Source organism: Bicyclus anynana, chromosome 11 (genome assembly GCF_947172395.1).
Source record: "Bicyclus anynana chromosome 11, ilBicAnyn1.1, whole genome shotgun sequence".
NCBI lineage: Eukaryota > Metazoa > Arthropoda > Insecta > Lepidoptera > Nymphalidae > Bicyclus > Bicyclus anynana.
In genome coordinates, this window is record NC_069093.1 from 1,048,085 (window position 1) to 1,069,347 (window position 21,263).

The window sequence follows — 21,263 nt, forward strand, 5'->3', positions numbered from 1 at the left end:
AAAAACTTGGGTTTTAATTTTATTTACATTTATTCACATATTTAGATTTTAATAAAATCCTTGTATTTTTTAAATTATAATGATACGGGGTACAAGAGTGGACCTACTAGGACCATCTACTTTTCATGTATTTTTTAATTTGACATAAAACTTTATCAGTAATGTTTCGTTACACAGTTAAAGGAAGACGCCATCAAGCAAGCAAAGAAAGCGGCCGCACAGCTCAAAGAGGCGGTGCGCGAGGCGGAAGAGGCACGCAGCGGCAAGGAAGAGGCTGTCGCGTTGGCACGCGAGGCGGAGCGGCGCGTCAAGGCGCTGGAGGCCGAAGCGTTGCAGCACGCCGAGGAGCTGGCCGCGGCCGAACGCGCGCGCCGGCACGCTGAGGCGGAGAGGGACGACCGGGACGACGAGCTCACCGCTGCAGCTGCCAAAGTAAGTCGTGAGATCAAACAAACTTAAGGCTATTACATAGACATGATATTATTACTTGATATTATATTATTGTGATGGTTTTTTTATATGGTGAGAAACTTGAATCTTAATGAAGACCTAAAAGGTCAAAATCATAGTTACTCACTCTCTAGCATATCATCATTACCAACCCATATTCGGCTCACTGTTGGCTCGTGTTTCCTCGTGAGGGGTTAGTCCACCACGCTGGCCCAATGTGGATTGGCGGATTTCACGACACGCAGAGAATAATTATAATAACTTGGTTACAGTAGATAAACTATAATAACTTGGTTTAAAGTGACATGTTTTTAACATGTACAAAAAACTAGGGTACGCTAAATGTTGTGCTAAAGTTCAATTACAATAAAACATACCTATCAAATTGAGAACCTCCTTCTTTTTGAAGTCGGTTAACAAATGGAAAAAGTACGAGACAGTTTGTAGTATGAGTCGTGTTTGTTCCCAGGTGACTCTGCTGGTGGACGAGAAGAAACGTCTGGAGGCGCGGATAGCGGCGCTCGAGGAGGATCTGGACGAGGAGCAGTCCAACAACGAGATCATCAACGACCGCCTGCGGAAGTCACAGGTATTGGAACGACTTCTTCTTCTATTGTAACTCGTTGAACTGCCCAGCTAAGTACATGGCTGGGATATGTTTCCCTTACAAAACTTCGCAAGTGACTACTGCTAGACTAGAAGAAGCTGCTAAAGTCGAGGATAGCAACGCTCGAGGGTAATATATTGGAGGATTGATGGCTAAAGAGGATACAGTATAAAACACTCTTAAATAAAAATGATTAACTTTCCATTTCCTAATCCTTTGAAAACGATGTATCGCATAAAATTTGAAGTCAATCATTAAGATTAAGACCAATTCGACATTTCTGTAAGCCTAACATCCGTCACAAGAGATCTCGTAATGACAAATTGACCAAAACCGGCATGAAAGTATCGCTCTTTCTTTTTTTGCGTTGACACGAAAGACACGTATATTTCCGATACGGCTGTAATTGGTCGTTGTGTCTTTACGAGATATGTGTTAGGTTTACTGGGCATCATAACTATGACTGTTTTATACTTAGTTCTATGCGTTTGTCTGCAGAACCAGATCGACCAGCTGACGATGGAGCTGGGCACGGAGAAGGCGGCCACACAGAAGCTGGAGAGCAGCAAGCTGGTGCTGGAGAGACAGAACAAGGAGCTGAAGGCCAAGCTCGCGGAACTGGAGACCGCCGGACGCGCCAAGACGAAGGTATCGTATCCCTGCTCCTGACCAACATGACATGTTGTCTTCTGCCATTCACTAGTCATACGTTAACTTGTCATCTACTTCTCTTGCACATTCTCTTATTTCCCATTCTCTTCATTTGTTCTTCCTCTCTTTTTTTAATTTTCCACAAATTTAATATTTCTTTAGTAATGTTACTTACATCCCCCCTGGCAATGGTACTTGAAAAGTTTTACCAAAGCCTCATTTGAGGAGTTGCTTTATAGGTGGTCTACAATTACACTGTTGAAAAAAGTTCTTTGTAGACGGTGTTTTTTGAATGCATTCTAATCGCTTTCTCAGTGATTTAATCCAAGACAATTTTTCTAAGGAACAATTTTTATAATGACATCCAAGCATCGTCGTGAAATATTTGCAAAAAATTGATTTTCGTGACCTTTTGACCTTTGTTACTTTTTTAGTCGGCACGATATCGATGTTGATTTTTCACATCTTCATAGTAACACCGTAATAAAGGTGTATACAAAAATTCAGCTCATTAGGAATTATTCCCCAGATAAAACCTTATATCACTGGACTAGTGGCTGTATGTATACTTTCAAAACGAGAAAGTTAAATAAAATAAACACTTGCAACGTTATTCCAGGGCGTGATAACATCGCTGGAGTTGAAGGTGTCGAACCTGGAGGAGCAGCTGGAGGCGGAGTCCCGCGAGCGGCTGGCGCAGCAGAAGGCGTCGCGCAAGTTGGACAAGAAGATGAAGGAGCTGGCGCTGCAGCTGGACGAGGAGCGCCGCCACGCCGACCAGTACAAGGAGCAGATCGAGAAGGTGACGGCTCTACGCTTAATTAGAACTAGCAGAAAAATTCTCGTGAAAATATGTGGAAGAGTTTTTCTAACTGTTTCAGTGGTTTTTGAGCAGAGTTTGAATGGTGATTGTGGCAAAAACAAGAAATATTGTTCCTTCTGAGATATTTCTTGCGTGCGCTGCGTAAACGGTTAAAATTACCGACAAATGAATAACGGAGTAGGTCCCCTTTAAAAGTTTAAAAGCGTTTTCCGCTAGTCTTCTAAATACAAAAAGTGATTGATAACTGACTGATTGACATATTAATATGCCCGGTAGCTGAAACTACTGAAGTTTCTATGATATAAGACTGGATTTTCGAAAATTTCAATTTAAAAACTTGGAATGGAAAGGGAACAAGGCAAAAGGTTATTGTTCGAAGTAAGTTTTCTTAGTTGTTACTGTAGACGATTCCGTCAGTTGATAGCATGGTATGGTACAGATGAACGCGCGCGTGAAGGCGCTGAAGCGCGCCGTGGACGAGGCGGAGGAGGAGGTGCAGCGCGAGAAGGTCGGCAAGCGCAAGGCGCAGCGCGAGCTCGAGGACCTGCTGGAGACGCACGAGACCCTGGCGCGCGAGTGCTCCAACCTGCGCAACAAGCTCAGGTAATACTTGACATCAATACCTAGGCGTTCCTGGCTACACCGTTTCAGAGGCGAGCCCATCGTATGGCGTGTGACTCACGATCCAATAAGCTCACGTCCTGCCGTTAGTAGGTCAACCGATAAAACTGTTTTTGGTTACCTACAAAATCCTACGTGTGTTTGGGCCGATAGAGCAAACCTTTGTGGCCCATCTGCTGCTGCTGACTGCTGGAGCCTACTGTCGGATTGCCAATAAGTGTTCTGTAGTATTCCAGCAGCACGCCCGAGGGCAGAAGCGAGACATGCACATTGCACACGCTAAATAGGTCGAGTGCGAAGGGGGTTAAGAGAATCGCCATCAGAAACAATAGTTTTAAGCTCACTGGTAATATTTCTTAGAATGTGCTGCTCTGCGCTCATCAATTTGAGGCATATGTGGAGAGCCGATTCAGAGACTTGTGTCACGCGTCTAGGTTTAAAGAACTCCTTTAAGACATCAACGTTGACTATCTCTGCTCGTGTTCTATGTCCCAAATTTGGTGGGATCCTACAAGAGCAGATTTTGGTGGTATGCCTTTGCAACCCCGTGTATTGTTTCACCTCTTTTCGAAATGTGTGCAAATGTAAATTTCCAGGAAACTTTGCGTATGAGACTGTCGGAAATGAGACTCGCTTCTCGAAATGCTTGACACTTTGTATCTCGAGAATTGCTCACCGAAATTCGGACAACTTCATGCTTTTTTTCATGTTACAAGAGGGACAGGCTATGAAAATCTAATGCCAAAACTCGCACAATTATTTAAACAAACATCAACCAATGATTTTTAGGAAAGGGATATTGAGATGCTGTTTTCATTAGGTAATAATAGAAGCATCTGGTTATATTTTGAGAAATTCTTCTTGTGTAACTTAGCCTTTAATAAAATTATAATAGCAGTGCTTTATTTAAAAGAAATGTATTTCAATGATATTTTAGTTGTGTTATGATTGTCCAGGCCGACAGTCTCGGACGACAGCGAATAGCTGCAAGACGAGAGAGGTAACTGAACTGATGGTTTGAGGTCTGACCGCTTTGCAAGTTCGCAACACCAGTATAGTTTAACATTATTAAAATTTAGAAAACTAAAACTTGCTCTTTCATTCTTGTAATAAAATAAAACAAAAACTTCTGCCGAAAGGTGTTTTTTGAAGATTTAAAATATTTAATTGTAAAGTCTGGTAATAAGCGAAGATGGGATTGCTTTTAAATTTCACATTGGACCATTCGAAATTGATCATTTAGAAACCATTTATTCATAGAGATTGGAATTAAAAGCCTGTCATTTTTGAAAATGTGTATATTGTCTTAAAAATAGCAAAGCGCTGGGTGTAACGTATTCGTTTGATTTGATGAGCTTTTTGTGTTGTCTCTTTCAATATTCTTATCGCTGTATCATTTACTTCATTTTACTCTGCTGCAACTGGCCTTAATTTTCTTTATCTACAATAACTTTAATAAATTTTTAACTTGTTTTTAAATGTTGAGTATGTTTACCTAGGTTATAAAACGGGACCTACTCGTATAAAAGAATACAAACGAGGATAAGTCTAAAAATGGTTTAAATAATGATCCACAATTTTTTGCAAAATATTTACTCTTGCCCATAATAATTATAAGTCGATTATATTTTTTTTTCAATTGATAGAAAAATGTTTTGTAAATAATTAGTAGTCTTTGACAGGTGTGAAATAATGTTCATCGGGTAGATACGACACGACAGGAAGGGTCGGCGCATATCTGCCTGTACGGCGTGGCATAGAGAAACGCATTTGTTAATACTATAATTTAAATTTATGTTATTTTAAGTCAAAAACTAATTAATTCTACAAATAATCGTCGAGATGCTACAAGAGTATAGTTTTTGATTGATTTTCGACTTTATTGCCAGCCAGCAATGTCAGACATGCGTCGGCCCCAAATTATACGCTTGAGACTGAATCAAGCATATATTTATCAAAAAATTAATCATATCTAGACCCAGTATGTGTCAACAACATATCTCATTACGAGAGACATATTGACGACGACATAGCGCGCAATCGAAAATATCGCATGCTTTCATCTCATCGCAACAAAACAGTTGATATCGATAATATGTCTCTCGATACGAGATCTCGTGGTGCTCATCACAAGCCTAATGGGGTTACATGGGCGAAATCAATGTCTTTGGGATACCCTGCTACAGTGATACGATTAGATAATGTTACGTTGTTTGTACCCACAGGCGGCAAGGCGGTCCCATAGGCCTCTCGGGCGCGTCGTCTTCGTCGCGCGTCAAGCGATCGTCGCTAGCGCCGGGCGCCGCGGGCGCCGCGTCCGGCGACGAGTCCTTCGACGACGGCACGGATGCTGCGAATTCGCTCGAATGATCCACACACTTCGCTTGAAGCCTCAAATACACTACTCGCTTGCTCTACTCGATGCTTCGACAAATCGCGAAGTTAGCTGAGTAGTGTAGCGCGGCGCTTCGTGTTCGAACCACGAAACGCTTCGAGTCCTTTGACTCGATCGTTTTACCGATGCCGATCGAAAGGAGGCGAGACGAGGTTGCTCGAAGCGAGTTCGTGTCTATTCGGTTAACGTCGATCAACTTCTAGAGTAGTGTATTGGGGGTGTAAGACATTGTGGATTAATGTGAACGATTCAGTACGTTGTTTTTTATTATTAATTACAATTATTGTATTGTGTAATATATTCTGTTGTATTTAATCTAATTGGTATGTTTAAAATTTGAAGAATACATCTTTTTGTCTTGTCTTGTATGTGAATGTTTATTATAGTGAGCTTTTGTTATTCATGGTAGTCAAAAATAAATAGTTAGTCGCGGTTTACGGAATCTAATTATAACATTTTGATACTGTTGTATTTTGGGGTTCTCATCAACACATGTCACAATAACAGAGCCACAACGAATTGAAACATTTCTAGTTGTTTTAGATTCTGAATTCTCGATAAATCTAACAAGATCTTCTAAGAAGCCTTTTGGCATTTGAAGTCAATTTGAAAATCAAAATTTCGCACTGAATCGGCCATTGAAATCCCATTAGATTAGAGCAAACTGAAAACAATTTCGATGCCACTATGAGACATACATCATCATCACGTTTCGCCTTTTTAATCACCTTTAACAACCTACAGGACCAGGGCTCCCTCCATATAGGGAAAAGGGGCATTGAGCTGATCCATCACGCTGTTAGTCCAATGTGGATCTACTGGCATTTAGCAAACAATATAATATAACTCATAAATTGAAATTGTAACTTGTGTGTCATATATTTGCTGGCCTTCTGAAAATCCTTTATTCGTAGCGCATCCTATGGACTATTGTCGTAAATCGTTTAGTACCAGCTTTTTTAGATGGCAAAGAAAACCCCAATTTTTTTAACCTATACTACAGATGTTGTCTCGAGGTGGCGTTGAATATTTTTTTTCCGTTTGGTCTGCTTTAGTCGTTGTGTAAATCTCGTACATTTATTGTCGTTAATTATAAGTGAATCCGGACTCCTGATTCTGTATCTACGATTGAAATTGCGTTTAACGAAATAGATGAAACTCTTTGTATACACTTTTCCAAAAGTCTTGTACAATGTTCTATACATATATTATGTGATTTTACGAAATTGTCTTATATTATTATAATATGCATAAGATCGATCGCAATAACGATTGTACATACATTATAAGGTTTTTGTAATAACGATATTTTGTACTAGGTATTTTAAAATAGAATGAAATACTGCACTGATATATAAAACTGTTTACAAACACTTGACGACTGCTGATTGGTGCTCATTTTTGAAATGCATTTAATGTGATGTGATGCGATGGAATAGCCATTTTACTTGCTATAAATTTACTGTTTTTCTTTTCTTTTATACATTATAATTATTATTATCTGTATGACCGTATCTTATTTTTGAAGTTTCTATTCCATCGTTTTGACGTCACAGTGTAAAAACAATTTTAAATCCTTTTCCATTCAGTTTATTTATTTGCTTTAGAAACATCATTGTGCTAAAACAACCGTGATTCTTAGACTCAGGAGGACTACCTTGTGTATTAATTTCAGATAATGGTACTCATTTCGTAGGAAAATAATGGCCCAATTAAATCTCCAAGAAACGCAAGACGTTAAATTATTTAGTAGAGTGATGTTTCTGAAGCGACTCACGGCAATTAGATACAACCCCAACCAGTATTGAATATAACATTCCTCTAACAATCGCGTTTTGTTCACCCACTAGAACCTAGTTCAATGGGTGAAAGTTAAGAAATAATTTACTCAATTGGGTGATATTATAATGAAATTTAAACCAAACACTGCCCTTTTATATTATGATAACTTCACAATTTCAATTTCAATTTGCCATCATGAATAGTACTGAATAGGTGTTCTAAATCTATAGAGATTTTTCAGCAAAGAGTTGTAGTTGCTATGTGTGTGTATACAAAAGTTTCATAATATGAAAAGGCTACAAAAAAAATAAGTATTATATTTTGTGGCAAATTAGATTCGGTATTTGCATTTATCGCGAATGGGTTAAAAAGACTGCCGTTGCGACAATATTTTATACTTTGACGTTATACACTTTTAGCCCTCTCCTTCTGTTTGATTTCTATTCTATGGGACATTTCTATACTTCTGAATGGGACCTGTGCTTTTCACTACTTTATTTGATGAAAAAATGTTACTGAAACCTAATAACATTTTAAAGGACTTTTCATTATTGTACTTAACTTTAATATTATGTAAATCTTAAGCATATTTTATTCAAGAAGACCTATTGCTTAGCATTCTTCTGACTATAAAAGTCTTAGCGGACTTTCAGACTGTCAGATTTAATTATATTTTAGTGAAAAAAAATTTCAATGGAGTTTGATGTAAATTAGAAAGTTTGTCTGACTGTAAACCATAATATTGTTCGTCCATTTTACATGATTTTAAGTTTTGTTATAGAATTAAATAGTACGTCGTTTATACTATACAGTGCTCACTAATATAATCTTTAGTGGAATCAAGGCTACGTTTCGATTTTGACGTTTCTTAGTTCCAGTGTTACCATGCTTAAAAATTTCAAAGTCTATAGAAGTGTCCCCGTCATACCAGGTGTAAATAAATGTCAGTGAAGGTGCACTGAGCGCTTAGTTGCCATAAAAAAATAATCCTAGATTAAGTAATGGTTAGCTGAACCGGCTAACGTCCCTCGACGTGTCGTCACATTCGATGTGTTCCGAGACGATTTGTACTTATTTTGATGTACCTTTGCTACGAGATTGGAGACTTCCTTTGTTTGCATAAATAACCGAAATCAGTTGACCTAACGTCTCTTGTAATAAAGCTCAATTTCTTTTAACAACTGACAGTCCTTGCGGTTAACTTTAATCAGACTGAATGAGTAATTGGAATTAGGTTTAATTTTATTTGGTTTTGATACACGATTGAGGTGTCCAGTCTAGTAATAAGGGACATAAAAGATTTATTTTTGGTATATTTTTTTATTTACTAGATTGTGTAAAAAATCTTCAATTTAATGTAAATTCAACGATTCACCTATCGGTCTATCGATTCTTTATCGACACGTCTTTAGAAAAAAACAAATTTTAATAATTTCCCCTCCCTTCCTCTCCTCTATTTACTAATTCGTCGGCGAAATGTACATACGCGCTGACGAAAGTGTAACTTTTACACTAGCTTTTTGGTATTATTATGAAGTTACGCGCTAGATCGCCGCTTGGTTTATTCTAGATTTAGGTAAGACTTAGTAATAAAATGTGGCCTTAGGTTTTTTATCGTGGGACGCGTTACAATACGCTGTTGATTTACACGTATCTTGCATCTTGTGAATGTTCTTTTATTGTACCCAAGTCTTAATGAATGTAACGAATTCTTTTTTTATAATTATTATTATATAATAGTTTTGTTTCTGAATAATAATATAAAATTTAAATGTAAGTAAACCATTGAAGCATAAACATATTTTACATAAATATTATATTTAATTATTATTAACAATATTGATATAATTGTAAAATTGGCCATAGGTTGTAACAAGTTATCAGTTGGTATGCCAATTAAACAATTTTTCATGATTTTTAAATATCACGTCTTTTATTTACTTTCTTCTGCCCAATTTAATTTATTCATGACGTCCTTTTAAAGAACTTATTAGATAATAAGTGCTCGGAGTGGTTTTTAGAAATGCCAAAGTTTACTAATTGGACAAACTGCCTGCTTCCTTCCAAAACTACCACAGTCCAAACTCCTTAATAGCCACTTAGGGTAAGTACAGTATAGGCTACGAAGAAGCAGGGGCTGACAAACTTTCAGCCTTCGTAAAATGAAGTATGAGTAATTGAGTATATACAAAGTGGTGCCAGGAATACGACCTTAAATGAATACACGATCGCTAACAGTCAATCAAAATACGTTTGTGATTAAATTAATTATTATATAATAAATAAAAAAAACTAAATTTTCAAACAAAATAAATTCGGAAATAATTTAAAAACTTCACAACAACCTTTAATAAATATAAAACTAACCTCGAGTGACCTGTAATTTAATGGTCTAAGCCTGTAGGTAAAAGCGGCAACATCGCTTATAAAACTGACGACATTTGCTCAAGCCATATTGGCTTATAAAAAATTTTGAAAATATAAATTGTTTAGCGACAAATCTGGCGATTTTTATTGTACAAATTACATTACAATTACAGCTCTATCTTTAATTATTGATCAACATTTCCCCCGACAAAATCAAAGGTATTCTCCAAGACAACATCACGGATCCGCTATGTTGGAGTTATAGTTTTAGCGACTTTCTACGAATTTTGGAGTTGGCAACACTGAGTCTGAGTCAAAGTCATGTCATTGTCATTGTCAATGTCAATTTTATTGCACTTGAAAAGGTTTGTGGTTGTGGACTGTGGAGTTGCATTTATTTAATTTTATTATTGTTTCAACTTTCAAATTAAACAGGACAACAGAATATTTAATAAGCAGTATTCAAGTTGTGACTTTGCGTAACAGACCGCAACATCTTGTCGTATATTTATCATATAAAATGTCTGACGCAATCGACGAATATTTCGATGCCGCCTTGGAGCTCGTGAAAAGCGCCGGAAACCTTATAACTGAGTTCACAACTGGCTGCAAGGAGTACAAACTGAAGTCTTCCGATATTGATTTAGTTACGGAAATAGATAAAAAGGTGGAGGACACATTGATCAGTGGGTTATCGACAAGGTTTCCTTCACACAAGTTTATCGGCGAAGAATCAGTAGCTGACGGCGCAAAATGTGTTCTAACCGACGACCCAACGTGGATTATCGACCCTATAGACGGCACACTCAACTTCATCCACGGCTACCCAAGCAGCTGTATATCTCTCGGATTGACGATCAACAAAGAGGCGGTCGCAGGTATAATATACAATCCTATCGTTAACCAACTGTTTACGGCTAAACAAGGTCAAGGAGCTTTCCTAAATGGGCAGCCCATACATGTATCGCAAGTTAAAGACATGCGTAATGCTATTATATCATTTGAAGCTGGGACTAGTAGGGACAAGGACAAACAACATGCTGTATTAGAAAATTTCAAGTTGATTGTTATTAAAGGGCAGGGTGTGAGGACTGTTGGGTCTGCTGCCTTGAACATGGCAATGGTAGCATTAGGGGGTGCTGATGCCTATTTTGAATTTGGAATCCACGCTTGGGATATTGCAGCAGGGGATATAATTGTTAGAGAAGCGGGAGGGGTGTGTATTGATCCAGCAGGCGGGGCCTTTGATATACTTTCTCGGCGGGTACTCTGTGCTAGTAGTATGGAACTGGCTCAGGAGATGTCTACCGTGTTACATCAATATTACCCTGAGAGAGATTAATTTATGGAATAATTTATACCTATTTATGCAAGACTGTAATTACTTAAATGTTTACAACAGTAAGCCTAGGATGCCTCAAAAACATATCACATGACAAAAAAGACATGTTCCAATAGTGACTGTAATAGTTGAGATGCTCTATTTTATTCTAAGATAATGAAAGAGAAATATTATCACACGTTGACATTTGTCTATCTCTCGCCTCAAGATAATAAGTTGTGGTGCACATCTTAGGCTACTGGTGTTTAAAAAATTTCTTTTTGAAAGTTGATTGCACATTGGTTAATGTTTCAAAGAAACTAATTCAAGTGAATAAGATTTTATGAATTAATGTCCTGTTTCCTAATTTTAACAAGTGATTACAGCATTTGATTTTTATTTATTGTATAAGATAATAAGCTGTATTTGTCAGCGTCATTGTGTGCCATCTTCAAACCATAGTTTGGTGTGTGAAGCCTCAATATGTGAGAAGCCTTCCTATTTTTAGCTGTGGTTAGCTTAGCCTAGTGTATTCTGTTTTATCATTCAACCATTGTTATCTTTGATGGCCAGGAGCTCTTTTGCCCCATATTTTCCATTGCAATATTATTTTCGGATTAGAATATTGGGCTCCTCTCTGCCCAAAGAAGTCTTTCGTCACATAATGGTGGATATGAGTATTATGTCTTGGACTATCATATTTGTATATTTCTGTTTTTGTCCATAATTATCTATAGTTTTATCTATTTATGATTGCTGAATAAGGATCTATCTATACAGTAGTGATCAGTGTGCAATCAGCTTGAACTTTAACATGACATGCAAACTAATGACTTCAAGTTATTTTTTTTATTATAGTTCACACTCTCTGTTTGTTTCTATAGTCTGAGAAACTGGATAGATATACTATGATCTGTCATTACCAGTGTTGTGTTTAGAATTAGATAAATTTTCCATTTTATTTAGTAATAATACTATTTTAATTAATTAATTGTTGTACTTAATTGAATTATTACATTGTTTTTAAATTATATATACAACATGTTACCAAAAAATATTTGTATCAATCAAGGAATAATATTCAAAATATTATGATGCCAAAATGAATTTGAGTAAATAAAGTTCTAATTTATTTATTTAAGGTGCTACATACTTTCAGTATGTTAGAATCTCTGTTTTTTATTTTAGTTTAAACTAGTCATATTAGGTTTTATTATACATAGAACAAATTACTATATACACATTTTATTTAACACAATAAATGGTTAAACAGGAAATAAAACCAAGTGATGTTTCACAAAAATATATTAACTTAAATTTATCTATTTACTTTAATTTTAAAATAATTAAGTTGTCATGTATTTGTAAGGTATGTTTATAACCAACCATATGAGGATAATAACTAAAGTTGTAGGTACTTAAATGTGTACCTAAATAAATGTTGTACACAGAATAGCAGGAGTTTTATTCAACAATCATCACAACTTAGAATATGTCAGTGGTTTTTATTAGTATTTTTCAAAAAATATTATAACAGTAAGTAAATGACTTTAAATTACATAAATTAAATTACAATTGGTTTGCAATGCATGTACATTGCAATTGGAAAAAGATACACATGTACAGAATATAAACTGACTGTGTCTCTGAACCTAAGTCAGCTGGCTGACCATATTGGGGTAAAATACTTTGTTGCTGTCTTATAAAGGGGTAATATTGAAGGGTTGCACTCAAGTCTTTGGCTATTCATGCTGTCTTAATAAGTCAGTTTGTCTAGTTATTTTATGGTAATTTATGTGCTCAGTAGTGTATGTGTAAGGTAGTTAGTAAGTATACACTTACTAACTATCTTAGTACCCATAACACAAGCTACTCTGTATGCTTACTTTGGGGCTAGATAGTGATGTGCATTGTTTAAGTATACAGTAAAACAGTCAGTATAGTTTGTTTAAAAGCTAAAGAGGTAATAATATTAAACTGTCGATAAATAAATTGTCAGTTACACTAGTAAGTAATATATCAGTCAATCAGTAGGTAAATGTAAGTAGTTAGTAGTTGCGTCGATAATTAATAGTCGTATGTTAAACGGTAATCAGTTGCGTCGGTAATTAATAGTCGTATGTTAAACGGTAATCAGTCAAGTCCATTCACAAAATCTATCAAGTTTTGTAATATCAGTCATGAGTCAAGTTCAGAAAGAGTTATCAAATAATGTTTTTTTTTCGAGACAGTCTAAATCAGTCATTCTTAAGTGTCAGTTATCATGCGGCAATGATCTCGGAGTTCAATTATCGGTAATATTTCAAAGTCAGGTAGGTAGCTAGAAAATTACCCATTATCAAATGGCAATATGTTAGAGTACGATGGTAATTAGTCAAGTTGAGTCACAAATCGAGTTAGTAACTACTCTAGGTGTGTCTGACGTGAGTCAAGTTCATAAAGTGTTATCAAATAGCAATTTTTGTTCGAGTCTGTCGTAATCAGTCATTCTTAAAAAGTAAATTATCCAAGTGGGAATAATATGTCAGAGTAGAAAGGTCGGTTTTTACATCGTATGTAAGTAGGTAGTTCGAAAAAATTGTGAAACTGTCATAAAAGCTATATGAAATTAAATTTGCTTATGTGCGATATTAAGCGGTGAATGAATTTGAATTTACGCAATTGAGCAGAAGTTGTTATAGTCCAAAAGCAAAAAACAAACAACGTTAAGTATGTAACGTAAGAAAAAAAATAAGCGAAAATACAATAAAATGTTGTATCAAGCGATAATGCCATGTCAATGTCTTCGATAAGCTTTCAGTTGATGAAGTGATAATTTATGAATGTCGAATAAAATATGAATACCAGTTGTGTAGTTTGTCACTAAAGTTGTGAGTCACTTTAACAGTAGGTAAGTTAATCAACAAAGTTAAGTCATGTCAATTTTAAAGACATTATGAGAAGTCTCGGTCAAATGGTCCGAGGAATAAGCGGTAGCGGTAGGTCAGAACCGTCATACAGTATTAGTCGTACAGTAATTAAATGTAAAGTCGAGCCACCAGAAAGTTGTCAATTTGTCAAGCGATCACGTTTTCAATGTCGTTAAGCAGTCGAGCGTTTGTCACAAAAGCAATGAATAAAATGATTGTATGAGTGATAAATGACACATATAGTTAGAAATAATGAATAGATAAATTATTATGGTCAATGTTGTGTGTCAAGGGTCAAAAGTCCAATGCTGTTTAGTCTCATTAACGTATTCAAACAGTAGCTAATCAGTCTTAGTTCTGTTTCTGTTTAGTCTCAGTAATTAGTCAAACAGTAGCTAGTCAGTTTTTAGTTCTGTTTCTGTTTAGTTTCATTAAGTAATCAAACAGTAGCTAGTCAGCCTGTATTTCTGTTACTGTTTAGTCTCATTAAGTAGTCAAACAGTAGCTAGTCAGTCTTTAGTTCTGTTACTGTTTAGTCTCATTAAGTAGTCAAACTGTAGCTGGTCAGTCTTTAGTTCTGTTGCTGTTTAGTCTCATTGAGTAGTCAAACTGTAGATATTCACCCTGTATTGTTGTTGACTATTAGTCTCATTAAATAGTCAAACAGTAGCTAATCAGATGGTATTTTTAATTATGTCATCATATCTTTATCGATCAGTAAGTACCTAGTTACCTAATTGACTGAGCTATCGTTCTAATTCTTAAAGTAAAAGAAATGTCCATCAGTAATTTATCAGACCCCTCAAATAATTCATCAGTCTAATTTTTAAAAAGTCATGTTTGAGTAGACAACAGTGATTTAGCATTCAGAGTTTTCAGAGTTGTCATACTGTCAAGCGGTAATTTAACAGAGACATGCGGTAATCATTTGATTACTCCATATCATTCAGTACGTACTTAATTGTCAAACAGTTGTGTCAAAGAATTAATTAATTGATTAAAAATTAAAATACAGGTATTTTTTTATCAATAAATTAAACCTTAGTAGTGCCGGTAGTGCCGATCTTCGATTAGTCAGAGTAATGTCCATCAGTAATTTATCAGACATGTCAAACAGTTAATCAGTATTTTTAAAAAGTAGTGTCGCAATGTCGAACTGTGATTTAGCATTCAGTGAAATTTTCAGAGTCATATTGTCAATGTAATGTGTTTGAGTAGACAACAGTGATTTAGCATTCAGAGTTTTCAGAGTTGTCATACTGTCAAGCGGTAATTTAACAGAGACATGCGGTAATCATTTGATTACTCCATATCATTCAGTACGTACTTAATTGTCAAACAGTTGTGTCAAAGAATTAATTAATTGATTAAAAATTAAAATACAGGTATTTTTTTATCAATAAATTAAACCTTAGTAGTGCCGGTAGTGCCGATCTTCGATTAGTCAGAGTAATGTCCATCAGTAATTTATCAGACATGTCAAACAGTTAATCAGTATTTTTAAAAAGTAGTGTCGCAATGTCGAACTGTGATTTAGCATTCAGTGAAATTTTCAGAGTCATATTGTCAATGTAATGTCGATAAATTTTCAGAGATAAGTGGTAATCACTCGATTACTCCTTAATATTTATCAGTAATTGTCATACAGTCGAGTCAGTTAAATAATAATCAATCAAAATCAAACCTGTCAAACAGTTGATCAGTAGATATTTTATTAAAAAGTAGTGTCGGAATTGTCGAACAGTGATTTAGAATTCAGTGAGGTTTCAGAGTTGTCATTCTGTCAAGCGATAACTTAACAGAGATAAGCGGTAATCACCGCTTATCTCTGATTACCTGGTCCTTAAGATGTCAATCAGTAATTGTCATACAGTGGAGTCGAGATAATCAATCAAAATCCTATTGGTAATTTAGGTCGGCCAGCTTTTGTTATTTAAGGTAATATTGTAATTATTTAGCAAACGTATCTAATTATAGGTTCTACATTATTATAATTAGGCATACAATTTGCTTATATACAGCGAGATAAATGTGGGCACTTATTTATGCATGTAGGTTCATGTACCCTTGTATGAAGGACATTGTACCCTAAATAATTATGCCAATAATTTAAGTTACATAGATAAGCACTTACTTTTACACAAGTACCTACCTAATTTAAACTGAAAAACAATTAAAAACAATTCGAAAGAGGTTTGTACATTTCGTACTGAAATAATATGTATCGCTAACAGTTATACAGTTATCATTAGGTATTAAAAATATAATTACAATTTAATCAGTCGAATTAATTGACAATTGCAAAATAAATTAATTTTTTGCTTTTAGCACTGACTTGGAAAATATTTCATTGCAAAAAAGGTGAACAGTTTATTTTACCTACCTAATCAATGCTTATGAAAATAAAATGCAATTATTTTATCTTTGTTTAAGAAACATTTTATATAGGTAAACTGTGTAGGTAGGTATTTTGTGAGATTTGTGTATTTGAATAAATCTGATCACCGCTTAACAAGTCGCAATGCAATATCTCCCAATTATTTTGTCTATTGCGAATATTCTTTAAATTAATTAAACTACTGAATTATGTACGACGTCGTCCAGGTCGCCGTCTTAATGAGTTGAAGTCTATGGGTCGGGGGATTTCCCTCAACGCGTATGGGTCGAGTTTGATGGGGGGCATGCGCTGTGGCAAGCTCTCGGGGAGGTCTTCCTTCTCCTCGTACACTGCCCATTGAGAAGGACTGAAAGGAAAAAGACACTGTATTATCTATCTATATACATCTACTTAATTGTCTTGGTCAAATAGTTAGATGAGGGTAGTTCACTCTACAACACAACTTCATTTATCTTGTATTTCGTAATCAATAACTTAAACTTTTCTATTGACAGTGCAATGTCGATACAATTTGTTAGTAAATACAGTTAATGTGTAATTGAAATGCACTTGCGTTCAAGCAATTAAGTACCATTATTGAAAATGTTCCAATGCCCATCAGTGGACGATACAGTCAGATGACGAACAGTCATGTAATCATGAAGATTATAATGTAGGAACTTACTTGTTTTCACTCGGTATAACTTGGAACGCCACCGAAGGTGTTTTAGCAGAGCTTGATGGTTTCCTTAAATTCAATCTGGGCTTATCAATACGCGATGGTTTTATAATTTCAGTATTTTCGATTTGATCACTTCCAGATCTTTCTTGGATGCCCTCCAAATTTTTGTATGTACTAGTTAAGGGGTCATTAGAGTTTTTAGGTTCATTTGTCTTTTGGGCGTTATTGTCAAGTTTTTTATCTGTCGTGTCAGGATATTTACGTAATTCATTGTGTATGTAATAATATTTATCTTTAATATCCGAAGTCAAGGTCTCGTCGTCATTACGTCTTGTCGGTCGTTGTGAATTGTAAGGTTTCGTAGCTGTCTCGTATACCATAAAGGTCGATAATTTTCCGTGATTCAAGTCATTAGTACTGGGAGTTATGTCGGATTTGTCAGTTTCTTCAGTCGAGAAGTCTTTGCTTATAGGTTTAGTTTTGTCAGTGATAGTCTTGTCATTAGTCATGCTACCTTTATAAGTACCTACATATCCAAAAGTCAGTAGTTTGTAAATGTTTTCAGTAGTCGGGTCAACTTTATCTGTAGTCTTGTCGGTAAGAGGTCTTGGTCTACTAGTCATTATAAACATTTCAGTTGAAAGTTTATCATTGGATGTTGATACATTATCATCATTCGATCTAGCTGACGATCGAGAATTTTCAGTAACTGGTATGTTTATTCTGGATTCAAAGTTATTGTCCATGTCATGTCTATTAAAGTAAGGTCTGTTCGGTCTTCTGTATGTATCGTCATAGCTTTGGTATGTAACTTTAACTACATCTCTATCATTCTTGTCTCTGTCGTAGTTGTATCGTCTTGTAGTTTGTCGCCATGTTTGGGTCGGTCTTGGTACGTAATTTATCAGATAAGTGTATTTGTCAATGTTTTCAGTCACAGATATGTATGGTCGACTGTTAGGTCTTTTATGTGGTAGATTGTTTACTACCACTGATTGAACGCTTTGTACATCGTCATAGTAGTCGTTGTTATTATACTGTCTAATGTCCGGGTCAGAGTCGCTGTAACGTCGTGTCTTGATTTTAAAGTCTAGTTTATCATCTATAACTTGTACTACAGGAATTGGTTTCGTCTTTTCAGTTGTAGTCTTGTTAGTGTCTATTTGAGTCGTGTCTGTCTTATTATGTCTATGATTTTGCTTCTGAGGTTTCTTTGAATCAAGTGCTGCATTTAGTTTATTTTGATCCGGCAATTTAGTCGCTTTTTGGGGTTTCCTTGTGGTTTTAGGTTTTGCCGTAGTTGGTCGCGGTTTTCCTGGTCTAAGTGTCGTAGAATCCTCTACTTCTGATTTCTTAATGTCATTGCTAGAATCTGAATTTAATTCAACCCAAGGAGATAGATCAAAGTTATTTAGATGTCCGTTGCGGCAAGATATTCTGTCGTTATCAGGATTACTTGGTGATAGAAATACAAATGGTTGAATACTGTCAATGCTGTCTAAGGTGCGGCAGAGAACTTGAGCGAGAGATATTCGGCGTATTTGTTGGAGTTGCGCTGGTGTAAGAGAGGATTCTAAGCCTCCATTTTCGTACCTGTAAATGATAAGAGCCAATTAACACCAGGACCGAACGTTTTTATACTTTCTTTACATAGTTACGAATGTTAAAGTAGCTTACCAAAATCGATCCCCTTTTCTCAAGTTAGTGAACTGTTGTGCAATGATGCAGGCGAATGTTGGTCCCACTAAACCTCCCACAACTGGACGTTCTGCCATTCCTCCAGTGAACAAATCAATATCGTCCACGTGTCTGAAAAAAGTTAGTGTAAAATGGTTTGAGATGTTTTTATACATTTAGTTATTAATACGTCTAAAACAAATGGAAATTTTACTTATTACCGGTAAAATCATTAGTATAAAGTGTCTTACATACTTGTACAAAACCTTCACTTTTCTGACAGCCCGTGCTGGCATAACCCTGAACAGATCATCGAAGCTGGTAATCGCTGTCAAACCACAAGGTTCTCTCCAAGATGTATAAGGAGGAACACCATGGTCTCTTCCCCTTTGTATATTGATCGCCGCTAAATCCATACCGAAGTTGAAGTGTGGCGTTTGGAACAGGTGATTGGTAAGTTCTTCGGTGATGAATTCGTCACGTTTCTGTATGGGTTGGTTGACCATGCCCAGTAGCAAGCGGTCGACGGCGCCCATGCTCCAAATGTTGGACGGGTTTGTTAGCTCATTGTGGAGAGATACGTCTGTTACAAAGAAACAATAATGTCGTTGATTTTATATTTAGATTAAATAGGAAAATACGACTAAAAATAATGTTGAAGTATTAAGAAAGTAGTAATAAGTAGTTGCATTTGTTTATATTTTTAGATTCTAAACAAAAAACCAAAACAAAATTTCTTAATTTCACTTATTCCTCATAATTTAAAATAATAGCATATGGTGATAAATATAAATGAGGTAAACAGTAAGCTCCAAAAATCCTCCTTGTAGAACCCCTGCACATTTTATTGAAGTAAATACTCGTTCAGTCCCGTGGTTAGCCCAAGTTACTTTCGATCATGGATTTGAGTCCTGGTTTTGGCTTATGTAATATTAATTTTTTTTTCCAAACAATTCTTAGTACAAAATCTCCGAAGTTGGAAAGTTTGTTTCACACTCCGTCCTTCGCATAGCACGTTGTTCCATCGGTTTGCCAGACAACTTTAAAGCAGAGTTGTGGCTGCCTAAAGGCCCGTGGGTCGTTCAAAATGGCCTAATAATGATTAATAATGATCACTTTCGTTAAAGCTGATTATTTTTTTAATTTTTTGGGTAAAAATAAGGGCACTTACTGTTAGCAATGGGGCGGTGGAACCTATCGAAGCGCACCAAGGACGGCTGCACGAGGCTGTGGCCGAAGCGGAAGGCGGCTGAGCCGAAAGAGCTGGCTGGACTTGCGTTGATCTTTGGACTGTAGCCGCGGTAGAAGCCTTTCTGTTGGAGTTCCAGCTCGAATAGTCTCATAACTTCTGAACCTAGAACACATGGACAACGATTGTGAGAAATGTTATTATTTAGGTAGTATGAAGGGATGAAGTCGCGAAGCTGAAATGGCAATGGGCGGGGCACATAGTTCGAAGAGCCGATGGACGTTGGGGTCCCAAGGTGCTGGAATACACTACAAAGCGCAGTGTTTGTCGACCCCCCATCAGGTGGACTGACGACATCAAACGAGTCGCAGGGATTCGCTGGACGCAGGCGGTTCAGGATCGTGATGTTTGGAAGTCTCTACAAAAGGTTTATGTCCTGCAGCGGACGTCTGTTGGCTGATATTATGATGATGACGATGATGATGATGAAGGGATGCTTAGTAACTAATAGTATTTAACTCATTAGAGGAATTAATTCTTTTTTTGATCGATCGATTTACCGATATTTTAAAAACTATTTTCGGTGCTGGTACTTACCTAAAACGATAGGCAGAAATTCCCTGTAGGTGATGTGCTGTATCATCGCGCCGACTATTTTCCGCGTCTCCTGGTAGATTTTCTCGTCGCTCCAGTGCGGGTTGAGGTGCGCCAGCTCTTGAGCCATTCTGTGAAATTACTTCATTTGAGTAACCAAGAAATGAGTCATTGAAGGCACAACACAATACAACTAAGTGTAAAATAAATAAATAGGCAGAAAGTAAAGTCTAATATTGTTGCGAAACTGTAAAATAAAACTTACTTTATACCAGTTTTTAAGAGTACCTGTGCCTCTTTGTTCTGTTCTTCTTCTTCTTCTGTTGGCTTTGAGGATCTTTGAGGGTTTCCATTAGATAAGTAGGTACCCACTGCGCCCATAATATTGTGTTAAAGACCGTATTAGAGCATACCTGTTGTGCTGCCTGAGCCACACGATGTGCGCCGCGACGAGGCCGGGGTGCTCGTTGACCCGCGCGTCGCCCGACTTGAAGCAGTCGGTGGACACGGCGCCGCCGCGGCACAGCTCGTCGCGGTCCGTTGGCAGCAGGGGGCGCCGCTGCTGCACGCGACCGTACTGGAGCATACCTGACAATAACTCTCATAGTGAGTGCTGAGAAGATTTACAAAGCAGGTAACTAGTGGACGCCCACGAATTCGTCTGCGTTCTAATTTAAAGAAAAGATTTTCATCCAATGTTTTCACTCCCTGTTGCTTGGTTTCAGATACAAAATCAGGCAGTAGATAATCGTAATTAATATTATCCTATATATATAGGTGCGTATTTTTTTCTATGACTAAGTTAGCTCTTGACTGCG

At 36.5% G+C, this 21,263-nt stretch overlaps 3 protein-coding genes across 3 annotated transcripts in view; 2 read left to right on the top strand and 1 right to left on the bottom strand.

The window, feature by feature from the left end:
- The window catches only part of LOC112046562 (myosin heavy chain, non-muscle), a 97,983-nt gene extending 88,732 nt beyond the window's left edge, over nt 1-9,251 (top strand). Inside the window, exons 23-28 of the mRNA XM_024083247.2 lie at nt 178-432; nt 920-1,039; nt 1,556-1,705; nt 2,328-2,510; nt 2,971-3,134; nt 5,378-9,251. Of these exons, the coding sequence (XP_023939015.2) occupies nt 178-432; nt 920-1,039; nt 1,556-1,705; nt 2,328-2,510; nt 2,971-3,134; nt 5,378-5,522 (1,017 nt within the window). The 3' untranslated portion in view covers nt 5,523-9,251. The remainder of the gene's footprint in view (nt 1-177; nt 433-919; nt 1,040-1,555; nt 1,706-2,327; nt 2,511-2,970; nt 3,135-5,377) is intronic.
- Nucleotides 9,252-10,027: 776 nt separating this feature from the next.
- On the top strand, nt 10,028-12,470 carry LOC112046565 (inositol monophosphatase 1). Its single transcript, XM_024083251.2, has one exon. The coding sequence runs from the start codon at nt 10,217-10,219 to the stop codon at nt 11,036-11,038; it is 822 nt and encodes a 273-aa protein (XP_023939019.1). The 5' UTR covers nt 10,028-10,216; the 3' UTR covers nt 11,039-12,470.
- LOC112046564 (uncharacterized) overlaps nt 12,308-21,263 on the bottom strand; it is a 38,578-nt gene continuing 29,622 nt past the window's right edge. The window contains exons 7-13 of the mRNA XM_052884315.1: nt 20,859-21,033; nt 20,449-20,576; nt 19,834-20,016; nt 18,918-19,245; nt 18,663-18,794; nt 16,989-18,578; nt 12,308-16,670 (exon numbers count right to left, since the gene is read on the bottom strand). Coding sequence (XP_052740275.1) covers nt 16,511-16,670; nt 16,989-18,578; nt 18,663-18,794; nt 18,918-19,245; nt 19,834-20,016; nt 20,449-20,576; nt 20,859-21,033 — 2,696 coding nt within the window. The 3' untranslated portion in view covers nt 12,308-16,510. The remainder of the gene's footprint in view (nt 16,671-16,988; nt 18,579-18,662; nt 18,795-18,917; nt 19,246-19,833; nt 20,017-20,448; nt 20,577-20,858; nt 21,034-21,263) is intronic.